The following is a 23,883-nucleotide window of genomic DNA, read 5'->3' as shown; positions in this document are numbered from 1 at the left end:
CATCTCAAAAAAAAAAAAAAGTTGGATAAAATTAATCCGGAGACTTTGCCCCATAACAACAGTTTTCCCAGCATATACTTTTTCCCTGCCATGATCTCAAACCTGAAGATCCTCTTAATGGGTCCTGAGCACTTGTTTGCCCCAGATCACTTACTGCAATATAAAAAATGTAAACTTACAGTCAGGGCAGTATATTTGGTACTTTCTAGTAATTGTAGGCCAAGGTTGTTTTACTTTTTTATTTTTGTTTTTTTACTAAAGCAAAACAATAAGACATCCCCCCAACCCCTAATTCATTCCTTCATTTATTTGATAAAGATTCTTAAAGCCATATGGGTATGATAGAATTATACACACTAGAAAGGTAATTTCTTCGTAATGATTATTAAGCCTAAGAGAGTTCACTGAGAAATGGTATGAAATACAATAATTTATATGAAGGAATAAAGTAGAAATTATAAACAAAACCTCTTAGTATTCTTTTATTATCAATATGAGGTGGTAGACAGGCTGGGCACATCCCAGCACTTTGAGAGGCTGAGGCGGGCAGATCATGAGGTCAGAAGTTCGAGACCAGCCTGGCCAATATAGTGAAACCCCGTCTGTACTAAACATACAAAAATTAGCCAGGTGTGGTGGCCCACACCTGTAGACCCAGCTATTCGGGAGGCTGAGGAGGGAGAATTGCTTGAACCCGGGAGGTGGAGGTTGCCAAGATCACGCCATTTCACTCCAGCCTGGGCAACAGAGTGAGACTCCATCTAAAAAAAATATATATATATGTATATATGTGTATGTGTGTGTGTGTGTGTATATATATATATATATGGTGGTAGAAAAGAAATTTATGTAAACATTAAGGCTGAAGAGAACCCAAGGGTAGGAAGTTTTGATTGGCTTTTAGAAAAATCACCCTCTGAGATGAATGATTGAAATTCACTGCAGAGAGGTTTCAACAGAATGTCTCTTCTCATGCATTTTATATCCAAGATTCAACATGTGAAATTAATCCAACTGTGATATTAATTTCATTTACCATTGTCATTATCATTGTCACCTTCCTGGAGTGATATAGCTTGAGATATATATATATATATAATTTTGTTTTTTTTTGTTGTTTTTTTTTGTTTTTTTTTTTTTTTTTTTTTTGAGAAGGAGTCTCGCTCTGTCCCCCAGGCTAGAGTGCAGTGGCTCAATCTCGGCTCACTGCAAGCTCCGCCTTCTGGGTTCACACCATTCTCCTGCCTCAGCCTCCCGAGTAGCTGGGACTACAGGCGCCCACCACCACGCCTGGCTAATTTTTTGTATTTTTAGTAGAGACGGGGTTTCACTGTGTTAGCCATATTTTTTAAAGTCTTCAGTTGGTTATATATTTAGCAAATGTAAATATTTGCCTTCAGTTGTGATAGCATACTATACCTATGCTGTTCACTTTGTTCCTATAAATAGCATATGATAATAACTAACATTTTTGAGCACTTATTATGTGCCAGACACGGCTCAGAGTTTATGTGTATAAATGCATTTAGTCTTTCAACAACCCTATGAATTACTGTATAATCTTGATTTTATTGAAGAAAATCTAGGGCACAAAGGAACTGCATATTTTTCCCAAGGTTGACACAGGCTAATACCAGAAAGCACTGAGATTGAAACTCAGCCAACTGACTGTAGAGCCCACATGCCCACGTATTAACCTCTGTCTGTAGTCTTCCGCCTTAGCTTTGTTGTGTGAAATGTTTGTGAACGATCCGCTAATCCACTCTTCACCTCATGGTTCCATTATGTTTAGGTGACTCTAACCATTCTTCAATAAGAAAAGAAAGCTTTTGAAATGAAGAGTCATTTGTTATCACTTTAAAATTACCTGAGTGTTGTGCATCCAAATATATGCATTATTAAAAGAATGAAGTTAGAATACCTTTTACATTTTTCTAAAATAAATAATTCATTTCTCCCTTTAAAATATATTCCCTAAAGCACTTTTGCTTTTGTTTATTCAGTTCCACTGTGAAAGTGTCATTGCTGGAGGCCACTTTGTAAATAGGTTAGTTTAAATCCAGTAGTCAGTTGCTCACATTTAAACATTTAATTAATGGAAGGGATGGTAAAATATAAACTATCCCATTAAAATTTAATATTGAAAGATTCCTTGTACTATATATTTTAATTGAATGAATCTACACATAATCTCTGTATCTTTGTGCCAACAGATGACCTTCTTGATTTCTTAAAAATTACTACTCTCTAATGGTAAATTTAGTTAAGTAGTTGTGAAACCTTAACAAAGTAAGACACAGCGTGTGAGGTAATTCTTGCTTTTCACAAAGCTTTGCCTATAGAATTACAGGATTTCAGATGTCAGAATTATGGGAGACCTTACCAGGGAACAAAGGAGGATTCAATGCTGAATCCTCCATACAGATTCATTGCCAAGTGCTCTTCTGCCACCAGCTGAAAAGGGTCAAAGAATCCATCTTAAAGTATTGAATTCCGTTGTCTGATAGCCCTGATGGTTAGTTGATTATTCGGTTGAACTAAAACCTACTTCTCTAGAAATCTCATTCTCTATGAAGCATTCAACAAGAGAAAAACAGTAACAATCTGAGGAATGTTAAAAACCTGAATTAATGGGTTGTCACTTGCTATTCATTATCTAGGAATTCTAGACCTGCAAGAGACTCTTAGACTTTACTCTTACAGTGTCAAAAAGTCTGCCATAACATTATTTCCATGGAAAACAATGTCGATATGAAGTGTAGGAACTTAATACTAACTCAGTGCCAAGGATATCTTGGAGATAACCTAGAATCATTGCAAGCTATAGCTCAAGGCCTGATACAAAGTCCAACTTGAAGTTGAAAAGGGTCTTCTACGAATGTGTAGAGATACCACCAGTTTCAAAATACCTCCCACCAGAGTACAGTTACCCTTATTAGGCTTTTGGAGCTGCACTGAATGAGAGCAAGGTGAAGGCACAGTGTTTACTGTGTCCATGCCATCTCCTCCAATAGCTTAAAGCTTCGGCTAAGACTCTCTCTCTCTGTTTTTAGTCTAGGTTTGTGTAAGCCTCACTGTAGCATTATTATAATATAGATTAGAACATAAATGAATTCACTAGCTGAAACTATTAAGGAACTGATAATTGCCAGTGATTCTTTCTTATTAACAAAAAAAAATTTGCTAGAAGAAGTTCAAATACTCTATGCAAAACTGTAATGTTAGAAATGATTCACAATGTTCAACTGGACTTGAGCTACATACAAAGATCAATTATCAGCCACAAATTCTCTGGATCCTAGTGTGTAGGTGTAACACATTAGGTAGGAATTATAAAATGGCAAACTATTTAAAATAGATAGCCATGCCCACCTTTAGGAATTTGAAACAGACTTATAATACTTTACATTTCTCCGGGACAAAATATTTCATCTGATTGTTTAAGATTATCATGCATATTAATCACATGTATTATTTTTTTCCCTGGCCCATTCTCAGCAATTGGATTATTTCATCTTTATACTTTAAAAATGAGAGGGCAGATATTATTCCTATTTTACAAGTTTGGAAGGTAAAGACTAAATAAGGAGAAATATTTGCCCAAGTTCATGCAGTTGCCATGTGACAGAACTAGTATCGTTTCCACTGTTCTTTAGTTTACATGCTCTTACAATTTTAAAACAGTTTAGCCTTTGAGGTGACACATTGCCTTTTACCTAAATTCCTTTATGTTTCCCTCAGATTTTTGTTTATATTTTGTTAGTTATGTTTCTAGTATCCTGATTAGTTATATGCTTTGTGTTTCCTTCCTCTCTTTTTCCCTCTTCTCCCATTTTCTATTTTCATTCCTTAGGTTTTTTCTTCAAACAACACAATTAAGCAACAACCATATGCCAGGTGTAGTACATAACACTATAAAAAAAAAAGGGATCTGTGCCTCCCTCTTTCCTTCTATTGTCTTCCTCCCACTTACTTTACCCAAAATTCTATATATGAATAATAACCTGGTTAAGAATTTGCTAACCCTATATTAAGAATGGAAACACATACAGAATCGACCCTGGAACAACACAGCGGTTAGGGGTGCCAAGCCCCACTGCAATCAAAAATCCACATATAACTTTTGATTTACCAAAAACTTAACTACTAATAGCCTACTGTTGCCCAGAGCCTTCCTGATGACATAGTCAATTAACACATATTTTGTATGTTATGTGTGTTATATTCTGTATTCTTATAGTATATAATACACAAAACCTAGAGAAAAAAATGTCCTGAAGGAAATCATAAGCAAGAGAAAATATATTTACTATTCATTAAGTGGATGTGGATTATCATAAAAGTTTTCATCCTCGTCATCTTCATGTTGAGCAGGCTGAGGAGAAGGAAGAAAAAGAGGGGTTGGTCTTGCTGTCTCAAGGGTGGCAGAAGCAGAAGAAAACTTGCATATAAGTGGACCCGTGCAGTTCAAAACTGCATTGTTCAGTGCTCAACAGTACACACACATGCATACATGCACATAGTCATAAGATTACCTCATATTGTTTCACAGAAATATCTAGTGCCATCTCTGCCCTTCATGTAGGTAAGATAATATGAATATTTTATTTAGGAGACTTGTAACAAAGTTTAAAAAGGTGTTGTAGGTACTATGAAGATACATGTACAAGGTATATAAGGTATATAAAGGTTGAGAATGTATTTCCATTTCCACCTAGTGAGTAAGAGGAGTGGGGCAAGGGCTAGAATGGACATAAAGTGATAATATATAGTAACATACATGTGTGTCCTTGATACACACAAAATAATTATCTCATAGCTTCAAGTAAGTCATGTATACCTACTGTTTGTATCCACTAATAACAAAATATTTCAGATTGGCTGAAATTTAGTCATTATGAGCCAGGCATGGTGGTGTGTGCCTATAGTCCAAGCTACTTGGGAGGCTAAAGCGGGAGGATCACTTGAGCCCAGGAGTTCAAAACTGCAGTTAGCTATGATTGTGCCATTGCATTCCAGCCTGAGCAACAGAGCAAGACCCCATCTCTTGAAAAATAAATAAAGAAAAATTTAGTCACTACACAAATTTACTGAAAATTTGCATGTGAAAGACCCTATATTAGGTACTGGATGAAACAATATAAACATTAACTTTCTCATACTGAAGAATATCATGGTCAAATTACCTAAAAATTTAAGGCTTGAAGTCTATCTTCATAAGTGACTTGAACACATAACTTTCACTTAAGCTTATGATCTAGGGAGTAAAAATTATTAATACAGTCCTTGCTCACCAAATACTGTCACCATCATGAATTAGTACAATTCCCTTTAAGTTATTAATAATATTAAAATAATCTTTTTAAGACAGAATTCATCCAGCAAGAACTAGGACATTGAAGGGGAAAAAAAGGAGGTGGAAGTTAGAAGTCAGATTTTAAAATGGAAGGAATTGTAGAGACTGTGTTCATGAATGCTATAATATATACTACGGAAAAGTACGCATATATGTGAATATGCATATATACATATTCACACAATCTTAAATGAAAATTCTACCCCCAAAAAGTAATCTTTATGAGAAAATACAGATTTTTGAAAACTAAGTAGCATGGCTCCCAGAATTTAAAAAAACCCCTGCATGCAGCATACCAGCATAATCTTCAAATGCTGCCATAGAACATTATGAGTTGCATGGGTCCTGCTTCAGGAATTGTATCCACCAAGGCATTATGCCTCCTTTCGTGATGGTAGGGCTTTGCCAAAAGAACACACTGATGCTAGTTTTTCTGCTAGGGCATCTGCGGGTGGAAGAATTGGAAGGAAAAAACATCCTGGGTCTATTATGCAATTTATTTGTGCTTTTGCTATTTCTGGATGGATTATGATTCTGGAATGCCCCCATTCGGTTTCTTCTTATCTTTGTTTCTTTTCTGTCTCTCTCATCTTCTGAAGGTGGAAGAGGATGGTCAGTTAGAGATAAGGAGATGAAATACATTAGCAAAAGGGTGAGAACAGGAATAAAATTCAAGTCATTTTTCATTCTTTTGACCTCTTCTCCCCTGTCTTAAAATCAGGACAGGGGTGAAGAATGCCTGAGGTATGTTGGAAGCATTACAGTTACAGGTTTTTCAGAAAAAGAACTTTGTATTCCTCTGGACACCCACTTGAAAAGTGCTTAGTCCATGTGTGGTTTGGTAAACTGGTTAGTACTACTTGTTAGCAATAATTTTGATAGCTGGTCTTTAATTAGAAGCTTTATTATTATTATTATTATACTTTAAGTTTTAGGGTACATGTGTACAACGTGCAGGTTTGTTACATATGTATACATGTGCCATGTTGCTGTGCTGCACCCATTAACTCGTCGTTTAGCATTAGGTATATCACCTAATGCTATCACTCCCCCCTCCCCCCAGCCCACAACAGTCCCCAGTGTGTGATGAAGCTTTCTTTTGATCTTTCTACTCTTGTCATTCATTGCTTTGTCTGTAGTTTCCCTGGGTGATGGAAATTGTAGAGAGCATGTTGAGAAATGTTTTCAAGTTCTTATGAAATTCTAGTGTTTTTTTTTGTCTCATCAAAATTTCAAATTAAAGTAAGAAAGACCCCCTGTTTTATAGATTTGGATATGGTCAAGCAACTTAGTACATGGCTTGGTAGACAGAGCAGTGGATTAAGATAGAGATTCTATTCCTTGGACTTCACTATGTACAGGGAACCAGTTGTGTTATTAGAAATAATCGAGGTCCAGTCCCCCTTTCCATTCACCAAGTAGGAGCAGGCCCTTGATTACTAATTTTACATCTTTTACAGCATGTCTTTGAACACAGCGTTCTACAGGTACTATAAAAATGAGTGAATTGCATAGCTTTAAGACCGTAATTTTGACATCAGAAAAAGGACTGGCAGTCAGTCTTCCAGATTTGTGGGATTAGTATTCTTTTCATTATACCAAATTTCCTTCCAGCTGTTCTTCATACCTGCAAGTACAACAGAAGAGGATTTATTTCCGTGGTGTCTGGTGTGCTCTGAATGATGGTTAATAATGTCAGGCCTGCATGTATGTCACAGTCTCTCTGTTACAATTGTTAAGTGACAAGAGGTCACGTGGAATTGCCAGTAGAATAAAGGAGCTCCTTGGTGGTAGACTTTTGTTCTTTTTTTCTGTTTCTCAGACAAGGTCTCAGGAGGGGGTCTTGAGTGATTATTGAAGTACAACTATTTGTATTATTTATATTGTACTGAAGATAAACGTCTTTCAAGTACTTCAGAGAAGAGCACAGTGTTAGGGCTCCAGTTGGGTTTTGTAATCCCAATGACAGTCGGAGGCAGGTGGCAGGGGCGGAGGATGTGGGAGGTGGAAGATGAAACGTTAACTGTGAATTTCGTGACTGCAGATATTTTGGACTGTTTTAGTTTTTTTTTTTCTCATGTATTTCTGTGTTATATATTTATTTTACAAAAATATCAGAATTTTGAGTAACTTACTAATGTAAGGTTATTCAAAAAGTATTTTTGCATAACTGTGTTGCTGAAGAAAAAAGAATACATATTGGTGTAGTTTCATTTTTTAATTTTAGGATTTTTTGAGCTAGAGAAAAATAAGAAAAAATTCTATTTATAGCCTATAGAACTACTGAGAATATTATTTTTGCATTAGTGATGAGGCCTTTCATTGTTAACAGTGAAGTTTGTTAACATCATTCAGATCCGGAAGAGACTTTATAAATTATCTATAAACCCACGTAGTTAGGTAACTGAGACTTAAAGATATTAAGTACCTTAGTCTGGTGAATAGTTAATGATAGATTCCATCTTGTAGTCTGGCCTCCTGGCTTTCCAGTCCAGTGCTCTTCTTTAAAGAGATTAAACATGGAAGGAGAAAGAATGTGTGTCCAAAACTTGATAGATACTGAATGATTTATACTATTAGGATGAGTATATTATGATGTACTAGAAGGATCAGAGACTTTAGACTCAGGCCAAAAGTGAGATTTACCTCTTTCTAAGTGTGACTGTGGGCAGATAACCTATCTGTTTGCTTATTTTCAAAATATAAATGATAAGAACCACTTTTGAGGAATCTCGTGAAGATTTGTAATTATGTTTGTAAAGGGCCACACATAATGCCTGGCATATATCAGATACTCAGCAAATAAATGAAAATAAAATCTGAAAACAATATTTGCTTTATCAGTAGGTGCTCAAGTAAATTGTATTGAGCCAAGGTCAAATGAACTTTTATCTCACCAGCTACAAAACAGAACTTCCATTTTATCTATTGGATGAGACTTACCCTTGCTTGTGAATTGCATCCTGTTTCACTCAAACGTGTGTTTTGGCAAAAGCTAAAACCTCTTTAATTATGAAATCCATATTCAAAGTTAAATGATTATAACAGCTAGGACTAGAATTCATACATTTATAATTTATGAGAGACAGCAGGGAATGAAAGAAAGGGAATGAATTTGGTGTCAGAAAAAGCTGAGTTTAAATAATGAGTGAGATCTGTCAGTTACTGATTGCGTGATCTTGAGCAAGTTTCTCCATTTCTCAACCACAATTCCTTTGTAACATAAGGGCAGTCACACCTGCTTCTCAGATTTGTTGTGTGGATTATTATTTAAAGCCTGTCTCTTTCCTCCAAGGCACTGTTAATTATAGTATTTACTTTCCTTCCTCCTGCTATACCACCAACCTAAGGTTAATAAAAAGTGGGGGAACTTAGAGGAGAAATTACCCTTCAAAAAGACAATTTAGAGCCTTGAAGATTCATCTGAAGATATGAGGATGCATTTCTGCTGTGAATATTCAGTTTTCCGAAATAGTAAAAACCTTTTACATGGAGCTAGAACTCTGGTAGCACTTAGCAAAGATGGGAAATACTTCACCTTTCTCATACTGAAGATCAAAAGTATTGATATGATAGTTTGCCTTGATTTTTTATTTTGCATGTTTTTAGCATCATGTAAATGTATCCTTATGGCATAAATGATAAAGCAACATAAAAGGGAATGGGTTTACAGAAATATATGCAGGAATTAGTATTCCACAGGAAGAAGAGGATGACTACCTTCATATCAGTATTGCCTACACTATTTACATTTCTTATCCCCAAAGTGTCTGTGATTATATGCTCCCTGGAACCATGTTGGTCAGCCAGAAATAACAATTCAAAGCAAAGGCCTTACCATTCACAAGTACGAGTTTAGTTAAATGCAGGCTGCTAAAAACATCAACATATTGTTAGGCTACAATATGATATATATAGTATCCACACCACAGAAAACGATATATTCTCCCCATACTCTGCACTGTTCAAACCAACCTAGAAGATTATATTACTTCTGGGCCACATTTTAACAGAGACATTGCCAATCTGGTATGCATTCAGAATAGGTTGAGCATGATGAGCTAAAGCATCAAGAAGCCATGTCATATTAAAGAGGGTGAAAGGGGATAAAAATAATTTGCTTGAAAAAGATTGTAAGGCAGATACCAAGATGTGTCTCCAGCTCCTGAGCATCCATTCTGAGTAAAACAAAAAAGTAAAGAAATGATTAATTTTTCTATATTTTCAACCCCATAACATAAGCAAGAAAAGATCATATGATATCATGTAGAATCTGTTGGTTACTGTCTTCTAATGTAATACTAATTATGCCCTGAATAGATAATAAAAATGAAATCTTGCCAGAGCCTAAGAAGGTATGCTTGAGTATCATATTTAATATTTAAAAGGCTGTCATTCTGCTTCTGAATGACAGCCTTTTAAATATTAAATATGAAACACATAGCAAAACCATGATCAGTGACTGGTAAAGGCAGCTTTAAACACAACCTGAGAATTTCCTGCAACTTCAAATTGTCTATCCATAGAATAGGTGACCTCATTAAAACAGGTGACTTTTCCTTTATTGAAAGTACTCACAGAGACATGAAGCATGCAGATTTGTTTTCCTGAGTCATGGATGGACATCTTTTTCAGAAATCAAGGTTAGAGTCAGATAGAAGCACATTATTTTATGTGGGATTCAATCCAAACATCTTATTTTATTAAGTCAAGAAAGCAATCTACTATAGGGTAACTATAGTTAACAATAATAGATTATAATTTCAAATAGGTGGAAGGAGAATATTGAATGTTCCAAACACAAATAAATGATAAATGTTTGATATGGTATTTAATGTATAGCTAATTACCCTGATCTGATTACTGTGCATTATATGTATCAAAACATCACTATGCACCCCATAATTATGTACAATTATTATATTAATTTAAAAAAATAAACAAAAAATAAAGCAATCTAACTTAAACTATTTTGTACAACTATTGGGAGTTCTACTGCATGAAGTTTTACTTTTTAAAAATAAATTCATTCAAATATTTGAGGAGATTATTACGTCAAACTTACCTGTGCCACTTATTAGTGTCATCAGATATCAAATTTTAAGACTAAAGTATTCTTGGCTGAAAGGGGAGCTTGATACAATTCCTGACAGACATTGGATTAACTATTTTGTATAAATATTTTCCAATTTGTTATACCATTCCATATTAATTATTTATATTGTGCAGTTATATATTACCCTGAGTAAGGTTTAAGTCCGTAAGTTGTATAAGCATTCTGGGATGCCTAAGGTGTGAGCCCGGATGTTTTGGAACTTCAGTCAAATGGTTGAATTTTCTTGATGAGCTAAAGCCATACATAGAAGCAGAAATATGTTCTGTGTTTCTAACATCCTTTTTTGGTTATTTTTAGCTGCAGTATTGAAGTATGAGAACAATGTTATGAATATCAGGCAATTCAACTGTTCTCCTCATCCATACTGGCTTCCAAATTTCATGGATGTTTTTACTTGGTCCCTTCCATTTGTTGGGGAAAAAGGTATGTTGTGGAATCCTGAGATGTTCTTCTTAAAATAGTTTAGGAAGGAAGGAAAGGAGATTAAACACTCAGAAAGAGAAGAACTTTGGCCCAGCCAATAAAATTCACAAGTTGTACAATGAAAGATGTGATTTGGAAGTGGAAGTGTGTCACTCTTTATCCTATTAACAGGACACAATTGGTGATTTAGGGGGAAGCAAAAAAAAAAAAGAAAAAAAAGCACAGGAATATTTAGGAAATTTTTACAATCTTAGAATAATGTAACGCTTTAAAAAATAATGGAAATACAGCTTTACCTGGTTTCGAGTAATGTCTACCCTTTTTCCTTACCCCTTTGTACTATAATCCCAAAGGACTATTTAATTTTACAGATTATCTGCCAAATTAAAAGATGAGGATGGCCATGCTCTCCTTACATTTCTGATGTTAATAAATTATTATACAATAGTGCTTAATGGCTACAATATTTTGAAGAACAACATGTACTACAACAAAGTAGTTCATCAATAATGTAGGCATTAGCGCATTATAAGGTACAGAACAGGAGACAAATTTACATTTTAAAAGTTATTTATTAACTTTCTTCCTGCCTTCCTTCTTTCCCCCTTTGTTTTGCTTTCATATGTTGACTTAAACCCCAACAAAAATTTTGAGGAAATGCCTGCACCAATTGTTTTTCATTCAGGAGGCCTAACAGTGATACACAGATTGATTCTCATGTATCTTCTCATACTTTCCATGAGAAGGTGAATGGGCATTGTAAGAAAAATAAATGTTCCTGTACGTATCAGAGTAATGATGTTCTATGAGGAGTATCAGAGAAAAGCTAAATATTTTTCTGAAACCCTAATTGTTGTTTTCCCTTTAAATGCCCTAAAATGATTAAACCAGTCAAGTTATGAGTTGTCAGCAAAGAAGTCTTCCCTTTGAATATCGAAATAATCAAAAGTAAATTTTTAATAGTCTCTGATAAATATTCCCAGTACTACTCCGTACTGCAACTTTCTTGCACTGATCAGATTGGAGTAGTGTCATCTGTTGGCTTCGCTGGAACAGAAGCGGTGTGGATCCTGACAACTATGGGGCACCTTTTAAACATCCTTTATTTGGGTTGTTTCTATTAATTATTAACATTTGGGACATTTATTAGAAATTAGCATATTAATCTATCGGTACACAAAATCTAGTTTGGATAATTAAACTGAAACTCTGGATCAGTGTTGGCTCCACTGAAGTTTCACTCTCTATCATTCATCTTCAATTCTAGAAGGATATTTTTTTAAATAGCATATTACTTTAAAAAGTAGCCCTCGAAAAAGCAGTAGACAGGCTTCTGTTCACGTGCATGGTAGAATCCAATCTAATTTCAAAAAATATTAAATGTAATTAGCATGCTTTGTAGTATAAAAATAATGCAGTACTAATTTCCTCTGTACAACACTTTTATGTAATCCTATTGTAATCTATTAAGTAAATTTCTGATTAAACTGCAACTGTTTAATTTTTTAAGCATTTTTGAAAATCAAATTTAATGATATTTCTGTCAATACATTTTTAAAATCAGTATTCTGAAAAATACTTCAAATATATTAGTTTATCAATCAACAGTTTGTATTAAACACAAAACCACATGCCTATAATGGCGTGAAGTTCTCTAGGTGATTAAAAATATTTTAAAAATAATCATTCTTAGTCCCTACTGAACAGAAGTTTGTAATCTGATCTAGATTAAGCCTTATCATTGTGTGAATAATAAAAATTCAAAAAAAACTATTTTCTCTTTCATCGATTCATAGTATATTCACATCCACATATTTGATTTGTCATTGTCTATTGACCTAGAGCTAGTAAATGTTACCATTAGATATCATAAGCATGAGCTAGTAGTTTTATAAAGTCTGCATAGAATCACAAAGGCTGTCTTTTATGATCTGGATGTTTACTGAAACTGCTTCTATATACAGACTAAATAAGAAATGTTATTGCTAAGTTTGCTCATTAACAATGCCAGAGTAATAGTTAAGGTTCTAACAGAAAACCCTGACTTTTCTTTCTTTGCTTTCTCTCTTTAGTGACTGAGATGCTGGTAAATGTCCTCAACATCTGCTCAGATGATGAACTAGGGTCAGAAGAAGATGGATTTGATGGTAAGAGGCTTGAGCCTTTGTGCTAATGCTATTTGCCAGATAATTACTTAGAGTCTCATTGCTAAACCTAAGAATAAATTTCTAAGGTTTGGATTATGTTTAAAACATATTATTGAGAATGAAAGATATGATTTTATTTTCTGTTTACTTTTTAAAAATATAAGAAACAAATATCATGAGAATTTTCTCATTACTTTAAAAACATTGTTAAAGTAGTAAACTTTTAATAAGCTTTCAGTAGCTCACATTGCTAAGTGACCTTTTTTGGCTTTTTGATACAAATTTAATCCTTTATTTTCTAACAGATGTTACCATTTACTGGACAATTATTTTTTCTTTTACCAGGCAATTTAAAAATGTCCTCTAATGGGGTTGTTCATGTCAATTATTCAAGTTTTGATGTTTATGATAAAAAAGGCATTTACATATTGATATATTGGTATTTATTTCAATCCCAATATTTCTTCTTTCTGTAGTAATAGGTAATGAATAAACTATGAGGAGTTTTTGATGTTTTTTAAGATATTACTTGGTGTTTAATTACTCTCAAAGAGTATGCTTTTTCTGCAAGGGGCACAGATCCATGAGGTTAAAGATGAAGGGAAAAATTACCCTGAGTCTTACAAAAGCACCTCAGAATGAATGAAAACTGACAAAAATGTACTTAGAGAAGAAAAGCATAAGAGCAAACTTTACTGCATTTAAGAAGTACAGTTGGGGCCAGGTGCAGTGGTTCCTAGCACTTTGATAGGCTGAGGCAGGAGATCACTTGAGCCCAGGATTTTGAGACCAGCCTGGGAAACATAGGGAGAACTCATCTCTACAAAAAATTAGCCATGTGTGGTGGTGCATGATTGTGGTCCTAGCTACTCAGAAGGCTAAAGTGGGAGGAAATCTTGAGCCCAGGAGGTTGAGACTTCAGTGAGCCATGGTCATACCACAGTACTCCAGCCTGGGTGACAGAACAAGATCCTATCTCAAAAAAAAAGCAGTACAGTCAGCCCTCCGTATCTGAGGGTTCTGCATCCATGGATTCAAACAACCTCAGATTGAAAATAATTCAGGAAAACGTTGCATCTATACTAAACACATACAGACTTTTTTTTCTTGTCATTGTTCCGTAAATAATACAGTTTAACAACTATCTACATAGCATTGACATTGTATTCAGTATTGTAAGTAGTCTGGAGATTACTTAAAGTATACTCAGAGGTCCTAGATTCAGGACACTCAGGACTACAAGATACATTAAAAACCTATTCTTTGAAGAAGTTGCAAACTGGTTGGAGAGACTGATGCATAAACCAATAATATCCATAAAATGACACAAATTATAAATAAAGGGTGAAGAGGGCAAGGGAAACTAGATATTATGATGAGTTTAAATGGATAAAATATATACCTTTAAAAACTACACTTCAATAAAATGAAAAGAGAACGTGGTCCTTTCTGAAAGTTGGTTTCCAAATGACATGATTTAATGTTTACCTGGGCTTGATACAGGTCATGGGTATAAATGCAAAATACCTAATGCTGCAGGCAAAAGTAAAATAAACCTGTTCATACACTCATGTAAATAGAGTCTATATACTTAGGTAAATTAAATGTATGAGATTTATTTCTAACATCTCATAGTTTTTCTCCTTTCTATAGCTTCTCTTGTCTTTATTACTTCTCTTCATATACTATTTTTGAGTCATATACCGCATCGCAAGGAGATGTGCAACATAGGGAAGGAAAGAGGAAAATGGATATATTAAAAAAACAACTTTACTCGGCTAAAATTAAGAATGTATAAGACCTTAAATATACCGACATATTTTGAAATATGCAAGAGATCAATGGACATTTTGTGCTTTATCTAAATTCTAGATGTTTCATATGTTATAGCCACAGATTGCTACTGTTATATTTTAAATGATAACACTATTTTCAGAATGGCAGAAATTTTTTTCCTAAAAAAATACTAACCAAATGGAACCTAAATCATAAACATCAACAGACATTTTTCAGTATGTACCTTTCACTATATTCCTTTTATTCTTTAAAAGAAAGATTAGCATTAATACAATAATAATCCCCTATTAACAAATGTTTGTTTTTTGTCAAGTCCACTAGCCAGTATTTATGATATAGAGAACAAAAATGTAACATACTGTAGAGAATAAGAATGTGTAGACCTACATATGTTTGTAATTTTTATGTTAATCCATTCACTCAGCAAATATATATTCAGTATCTACTAAGTACCAGGTTCCATAGCCAAAATGACTGCACATTTCACTGGTACATGTTATTCCTGCACAGTTAAACATTACCAAGACTAACCCTGTGCTTACTTCACTTCTAGTAAGCTCCCTTTACTCACCATCTCAATCACTTACATGAAAGGATTTGTTTTGTCAGTTACTTTATTTTAAAATAATCAGTTCTGATCAATGTGTTGTGCTCACCACTAATTGCTTTTTAAACTCTGTTTTAATTCCAATTGTAGGAGTGCATGTTTTTCTTAAGGCCCTTGGAAGAATTTTTTTCTTTCTAAGCAGACCCCTGAATTCCCCCTTTACCACTCTTTAAGTTTTAAGTCAGTCCTGCAGAGAAATTTTGTCCTACCAGGTGCAGGGAGGAAGATGGTCAGGAATGCGTAACCTGCTCTTACCAGCTAGAAAAGATGAGCTTTATCTCTCACTTTTGTCAACTTCCTTCAGTGGTCCATTACTTTCAAGTTAAACATCATTAAGTTATTTATCTTTCTGAACAGTTTCTTCTGCTTTAATATATTTCTGCTTAGCTATATTAACAATAAGATTCGTGTTTTCAAAATTTTAAGCAAAATTTACACACAGGCTAATTAAAGTATTTAATGCATATTAAAAGTCCTATGTGTCTGTATATAACTTATCAGATTGGGAGCCAGCAAAAAGAGAGAAGATTATGCTGTATAATTTTTAGGGATAGACCATTTAATTTCCTTGGTTTCCTGTCTCTTGGACCTCACTTAACCAGTAGTATGTGGGTGTTTTTTCTACCTTTTTTCCCCATCTTATTTAAAATTTGTTGGTGTATTTCCCTTAGTCAAACTAAAGAGAAACAATCATCTAATCTTACGTTTTATTTCTTTTGTATATGTACATATGAGAGGAGGAGGAAGAAAGAGATGAGGAGAGGTGAAAATAAAAGATCCTTGTGCCTGATTGGGCTTTGCCAGCATATGCTAGCAGTGCAGGCCTTGGTTCCATGAGCAGCATCAGATTCAAATTTCATAGAAGAGCCTAGAGGAACTGAAGAAGAGAAACTAAATTCAACAAGGAGAGGCATCATATACATTATACATTAACGATAGGTTATGACTGAGAAGAAGCTGGTGCTTTGGGAAAAACATATTAGGTTCTACATTTACCCTTTGTGAATAGTTTTATCCTTTCTAAACAGGGTGATAATAGGAGAATGCTGAACGCCTCTCCGTTGTATTTGGAAACTGCCGGGCCAGCATTAGTGTGATATTGTCTGCCCACACTTCTCTAGATGCAAGTTTAAGAGCATGTTCAGTGTGAATATTGAGGACTTTAGAGATCTGAGTCTGAGATGTGTCAAAGTTAATGTTAATAGATGCTGTCCTCATTTTGTAACTGTGACTTCTAAATGTGACCTTTTAGTTCATATCTCATAAATTTGTCATTTAAGAAAAAACACAGAAATGAAAGTTTTAAGTTTTAATTAAAAGTATATCTTGCTGGGTGCAGTGGCTCATGCCTATAATCCCAGCACTTTGGGAGGCCAAGGCCGGCAGATCACTTGAGGTCAGGAGTTGGAGACCAGCCTGGCCAACATGGCAAAACCTTGTCTCTACTACAGATACAAAAAAAATAGGTGGGCATGGTGGTACACATCCATATTCCCAGCTACTTGGGAGGCTGAGGCACAAGAATCGCTTGAACCCGGGAGACAGAGGTTGCAGTGAGCTGTGATTGCACCACTGCACTCCAACCTGGGTGACAGAGTGAGACTGACTCAAAAAAAAAAAAAAAGTATATTCTACTTAAGATATTATATATTTCAGTATGAGCAATCAGGAGTCCTAGCACTTAACGTAACATGACATCAAAACTGGATTTCCTCAAAGGGTTAGGGTTAGGGTGCTTAAAGATGCTCAAAGAATAATTTGTAAAGCTTCTCAGAAATCCTTGATTTTCTTCGGGAATACTGTTTATTGATAACGTATATTGAAGTGAGTTTTTTTTTTTTTTTTGGTAACATTATTTCCAACCTTAGAATAATATTTCCAATTGCCGCACCCTGTCCTTCCTGCCTGCAGCCTGTAGCCTGTCTCCCTCATGGGGCTGGCTCTCTCCTGCTGCTTGCCAGGCTCCTTATTTGTTGGCTTAAAAGGCAAAGCAGAAATCAGAAGACATCCAAAGACTTAAATAAAACTCTTCCTTAAATTATTGCTTATTTTAAGTGGGCTGTCCCTTCATGAATCATTTATCAAGCCCTTCTCAATATTTCATTCCATCTCCAATGTCAGTGGGAAAGTCAAAGGTAATAATAGTTCCTGTACAGTCCATGACTGTCTTTTATCAGCTTGACTTTTTAGTGTCTGTAGCGCCTATGGCAATTTAAAGATGCTCCTCATTTCCTTCAGAATCTGTCAACTCCTGTTTACTATTTAATGGTGATGTTAGTGACAGCAGCTAACACTTAACGTGTTAGGGATCAAGCTTAGTTCTTTACTCATTTTACCTTCTGGCCAACAAAAGATTTGTTATTATTAACTGTCATTTATGTTAACTTTACTAGGCAATTTATATTATCTTTCATCCTTAAAACACTCTATTGATATAGGTACTATTATTATCCTTATTTTACATATAAAGTGATCCAGACTTAGTAAGTTGAAAACCTAAGTTCATCCAGCTAGTAAAGTGCAACAGAGCCTGGATTCAACTAATGTCTGCTTGGTTGTCAGGCTCTTAAACTTCCCACCACATGTGATTGCATGTTTGAAATCTTGTTCATTCAGTGTGATGCTTTTTTTAAAACAAATAAACAAACAAAAAAAAACACTAATAAGCAAATATAATATGCTTTAATTTGTTCTGTTAAATATACTGTAAAATAAAATATAAATATAACAATATAAAAGTACACTGTAAAATAAAAATATTCTATGAAATGAAGAAATAGATTTTGCAGTATTATTTGGCCATGAAAGTCAATGCATATGAAACTATCATTCTATTATTTTAACATAGGCTAAAAAGAAATGTGTTTTATCTTGTAAAAAATTTAGGTGTATCTGAGCAGACAAAAAGTCTTCTGGCTCACACAGGCTTCTGGATAGGAAACCATGTCATGATTCTCTCTTCCTTAGCTTCTGTCTTATAAATAAAGGAATTTGATAGGCTGTCTGGAAAAAGATTGCTGTTTTAAATTGGCCTCTGGTCTTCTATGTTGAAAATAAAATTTAAAACTTCTGTTATCTTGTAAAGTTTGGAAGCAGTTTAATGCCAATGAATGTATTTTGATGATCTAATTTATATGCAATAGGGTCTTTGTTTCCTGTTTCCATTTCTTATTTTGAATGATAAAATGATAGTCTGGTTTCAATTTAGGGTTGTTATTCACTGGAACACTTTAGAGAAAAAAGAAATCCAAGTAGAGATATCTCATTTGGTAGATAATGCTCACTAATGAAGAAGGCTCATTTCAGACCAAGGTTTAGTAAGTGATTCCAAAGTAGAGCTAACAGAAATGAACCTTCATTTCAAGGGTTTCTTTATTGTTCATTATTATAATAAGGAAGTCTGGAGAAATAGTAAGCATTAGCAACCTAGTGATAGTTTTGTAAGTTAGGAATAGTTATTTATCTGGGACTGTCTTTTAGGTCCTAAAATCATAAGCACACTTTTTTAAATAATACAAATTATGTTTGAGACTGTGATATGTGATAAGTCTCACTCACCAGAAAAAACTGTGGAAGTTAAACTGAAGCCCTGTAGAATGAGAAAGGAAAGAAAAAATAATAAAGTGAATACATTTCAAGCCAAATATAGTTTCAGGCCGCACTGGAAAGACTTAATATTAAATTAGAATTTATGTGTCTGCTTTTGTCTAAAGAGCAAACCACATGGTAGAACTCTTATCCTTTGTCGACATTTTTGCCTTATCCTAATGTTAACCATAAGCAAGTGAATATGGAATCAGAGTAGCTTTTTGCATGCCTCTATGAAACCATCTATATCGTATACTAGAAAATTATCTTCCATAGTCTGCCTTGAATTAGATAATTCTTCATATCTAATACCACAGGTTCCAGAGTGTCTCCCTACCTATTTCTGTCTAGCTGTTAACAGTTGTACAGAACTTAAAGTGCAAAGCTGGGAATTAGTGTGACTAATGTTGTATCTTACTGGTCCTTGAGGAGTACTTTTCTAAGGGTGTGAATATATTATTTTCTACCAAAACTGTATTTATTTGCCATGATGAATGTTTGACCTAGCAAAAAGCATTTGACACTAATAATTCCTTTGTAGAAATGTCTTGGCACCCCAAGCATAAAGGGATTGCCCCCAAATCATTACTTTCAGATAGTCACAGAATCTAAATGGGTTTGGTTAATTTAAAAATCTAAATGGAATTAATAAATTAAGTTTAAAGATTTAACCTTAGAAAGTCCCATCACTTTGTGCATTTAGCAGCACATATACTAAGAGCCATTAGCTTGGAGCTTTTTTTGTGCTGTGATTTTTATTTCTGAGCAACTCATTTTAGCATCCTGTATTTCAGCTTCCTCATCTAAAAAAAAAGTGATGTTATAGCCTGTACAGTTTAGGGGGATGTATTAATTTTTAATATAAAAAATAGAAAAAACCCATTTAGACATACAGAAGAAAATATGCTCTGAGGAACACAGTGGTGATGAGATTCTTGTTCTGTCAACATTGAAGCCTAACCTAAAGTTAGTAAGTCAAGGAGTAACATAATAAAAACAGTATTTGAGAAAAAGCAAAAACTTTTTCAAGCTTAGATAAATGCTTGGAAAATGAACAAAGGATGAGTAGGGATATAATTTAGGAACTTAATAAAGTATCTTGAAGTTGCAGTGACAAGATCTGAACAAAAATATTGTTAAGAAAAACATTTAAAAGGAACTGTTCAAAAGACCTTTCCGAGGACTTATGATATAGAATCAACAAGTCTTAGACAGAGGGGCAAAGGAAACAAAAGCTGAGTTTGACGGTTCAAACCTAGGGGCGTAGGAGGGATAATAACATTTATGGAAAAAGTCACCACCTCCAGGAGAAAGATGAGTTCTGTTACAGGCAGGAGTTTGAGTAAAACTGACATGTGTAATTCTACAAATGCCCAAGCAGGATTTGGGAAAAGAGACCTAGAAATTGAGAAAGAAATTGGGGCTAGTGACAGAGGCATAGGATTAGGTAATAACTGAATTTATTAAGAGTGAAATAGGCCTCCAAAGTTGCTGATTTGGAATAAAATCTCGCAAAATTGAGGACTGATTTTTAAAATTAGCCTGCACTGTTAAAGCTGGAGATGAAAGAGGGAGAAAATAGGAGGGATGAGAGAGCACAAGAACCAGGTTTGTGTAGCAGTTCAGGCAACAGCTACTTAAAAATATTTGCACCCAGTGCAGAAAAATTAATATGAGATAAAAGGCTGGCCAGAATTAGGACCATAACTTTGGTTATCAGACATCAGATTGTTGAAAGAGATGAATAGCAAAATTTATTTGATTTTTACAGTAGCACGTAAAATTGAAATCATTGACAAAAGGAAAACACTAAAATAAAATTCAGTGTGCCCAATTCTAATATCACATTGTTTTTACTTTGCATATTTTTATTTCTGTGTATTCATTAAAAGCAAATATTGACATAATATATTTTACCATATATTCAATGATGAACTGAACACATATGGTCCCTGCCTTCATTGATCTTGGAGTCAAGTGGAATAAGAATTAAACCAGTTTTAAACATGCTAGTCATGCAGAGGATATAGGTGTTTAAACATGCTAGTCACAGGATATAGGTGTTTAGGGGAGGCAGCAGGAATTGGGATAAAATATTGAATAACTAAAGGAAGAACATGGGGGACATTTTTCTTTTTCTACTTCTGAAAAGCCAAAAAAAAACTTCTATGAATTTTGATGTTTTAGAAAATGTGGCCATGTGATAAGTCCGTATTATTTTTTCAAGGAAATTATATGCAAGGGTGGACATCCATTTACCAGTTTTAACATCTCTTATATTTTTATAATAATTGAGTTTGCATGATGTAATTAGGGTACAGGGAAAGGAAGATGTGTAAAAAGGTAGATTATGTAATATTTTTAAAAGACTAAATTCTTCTCAGACTTTTTTTATTGTTTTCCTAGTTTATTGTTGGTTTTTTTGTTTGTTTTCAGTTGCCTAATATTTTAGTGTCTAATTTAGAAGCTAAATCGTTTGTCTCTATAAATTTGTTATTTATTTCTTATACCCTTTATAAAGTACAGAAAACTGCTTGTTTCATTATGCTTTCATCTTAAAAAGAAGACACCTTGTTATAGCTAGTATATCATTAAAACTAAAAGATGTCTGAAAAACACATGGGCATTTATTAGGTGTAGTTTGGTATGATTCTTATCATATTTAGGGCTATTGACATTTTGATGCCTTGACTATCAAATAAGCTACCTGGTTAGCTATCGTACTTTAATTAGTTTCATAAAATCTGGCCTTTTATCTTTGGTCACAGTAATTAAAATCCTTTTAATTTCACAATTAAAATGATGCAGTAATATAGACATCAGAAGTACTGCCTTTTCTTCATATTGTACTACCATTACTGCACAAATGTGTTTCTTACATATCTGGCATAATTTTCGCATTGCATGGAAGCTCATAATTTGCAGAATAAACTAAATGTTAAAAAAAAACAGCCATATCCCTGTTGCAGCTAATTGGCTGGATAATGTCCGCCATTGACCAGCATATTATACCCACAGTAAGGTAATATTACAAAAAATACTCCAGATTTTATACTGTATTTCAACATGCAGTATTATATGCATATATAATATATATTTTATACAGCTTTTAAAAGAAATGATTTTTATAGCATTAGTTTTTATTCAACTAATGGTGACTTTAGCCAACTTGTACTAAACATTAGCTATTGCATATCTAAGCATAAATGTATTTATAAAATTTATTTGAGAAAGCAAACCATGTTGCATAAGGGAAGTAAACATGTGGCCCTATAAACCTTAATGCATTCTTTATTTGAAAGGCATTGAAATAGAGAACTCTCTTTCTCAGTGAAAGCAAAGACTCTCTGTATTTTAGAACACTTTACTTCTCGCAAACAGGGTTGAGATAATTGGCATGTGAAAGAGGCATTCTTTGTAGAAAGGCCTGTAGTAAGTAATGTTAACTAGCTGAAAACTAATACCAAAAGAAAATAAACTATATTTTTCAAACTTTTCTGGCAGAGCTTTTCTGATTCTCTTTGTACTAAAGCATTAATGGATTCAGGTTCTTAACTTGAAGATTATACTTTTATTAGAGTAATTGATAACTGATTGAACAACTGCAAGAGAGTTGTGAGTCCACAGTTTCTAAAACATTCTTTTTAGAGTAACTTATCTCTTATGGCAGGTGTAAAGGCTATACTTAAAAGTTCAATAAATGCCCTCAAAATTTAAATTTTAAAAATATTCCTCTCTGAGATTTTCCTATTTTCACTCTTCTAGAAATCTGTTTAATTTTTTCCTCTTTATTCTTAGCTCATGAGAAGATATAAAAGCTGTTCTCCCATTTTGTCTCAGAACTCTGTAGAAATAGAAATGTTGATTCTATTTTGTCAACCCATCTTTTTAGGGTGGTCTATTTTGTTCTGACTGCAAAGCCAGCAGCATCCTGGCTGCTCTCATTCTCTCCAAGTGTGTTTGCCATAATCTGGGGTCCAGCCTTTAGCCTGGCTGGCACAAAACATAAATGAGGCCACATCTCAGGGCAGCTTGATATTCACCAAGATCACATAATACATCATTTAATTTACAGAGAGTAATCTGTTTGAAAAACTGGAATGTTCATATCTGCACGAGTGTTTTCTTCTTAATAATAACAAGCATTTTACAATACTTCCCATATACCAAAGTTCTGTTCTACGTGCATTAGCAGGTAGCACCCTAACTGGCACATTTATTTTTTGAATGTTGAGAATGAATGAGCACATTACTTATTTAATTCTGCCACCACAAGTGAAGTAGGTCAGTCAGCTGGTACTGTAATGAGTCCTGGTTCTGAATCACCTCTAGCTAAAGACCTTAGGCGAATAACGTTTTGTTCCTTAGAATTGTTCTCTGTCAAATGGAGACTAGTAGTCCCATCTCCATGTGGTTGTTGTGAGGATTATATGGAAATAATGCATTTAGAACATTCCTCACTTTATAGATAAGGAAAGTGAGCCTTAAAGAGACTTAATACTTGCCCAAGGTAGCACAGCTGGTAAATGATAGTGCTGGGACTTAGACCAAGGTCTTTTATTCTAGACACAAGTTCTTTACCTCTGTTCTATTCTGACTTTCAAATGCCAATTTAGTTGCATGTCTTAAGAGAAGTGGACAAGCCATGTATTTGTGATCTGAAGCTTTGCAGTAGGACTAGAGCACCTCACAGCCATTTGGCCCATGGACAGTACTTCCCAGAACATTTCAAATGTTTGCCTCAGCTGCTCTTCTTTACTATGTGTCTGTTGCAAACCAACACATTTTCAACTAGCACATCCGTTCTCCTGATAAGATAATAATATATTTATAATAATATATTTAAGTG

At 34.3% G+C, this 23,883-nt stretch overlaps 1 protein-coding gene across 3 annotated transcripts in view; it reads left to right on the top strand.

Moving 5' to 3' along the window:
* PPP3CA (protein phosphatase 3 catalytic subunit alpha) overlaps positions 1-23,883 on the top strand; it is a 330,477-nt gene that overhangs the window by 279,929 nt on the left and 26,665 nt on the right. For all 3 annotated transcript variants that reach the window (XM_012499552.2, XM_003257486.3, XM_003257485.3), the window contains exons 9-10: positions 10,770-10,895; positions 12,968-13,042. In XM_012499552.2, the coding sequence (XP_012355006.1) occupies positions 10,770-10,895; positions 12,968-13,042 (201 nt within the window). The remainder of the gene's footprint in view (positions 1-10,769; positions 10,896-12,967; positions 13,043-23,883) is intronic.

The sequence above is a fragment of the Nomascus leucogenys genome, chromosome 9 (assembly GCF_006542625.1).
Source record: "Nomascus leucogenys isolate Asia chromosome 9, Asia_NLE_v1, whole genome shotgun sequence".
In the NCBI taxonomy this organism is placed as follows: Eukaryota; Metazoa; Chordata; class Mammalia; order Primates; family Hylobatidae; genus Nomascus; species Nomascus leucogenys.
The sequence above is the reverse complement of the archived record's forward strand: the minus strand, read 5'-3'. Positions and strand labels throughout refer to the sequence as shown.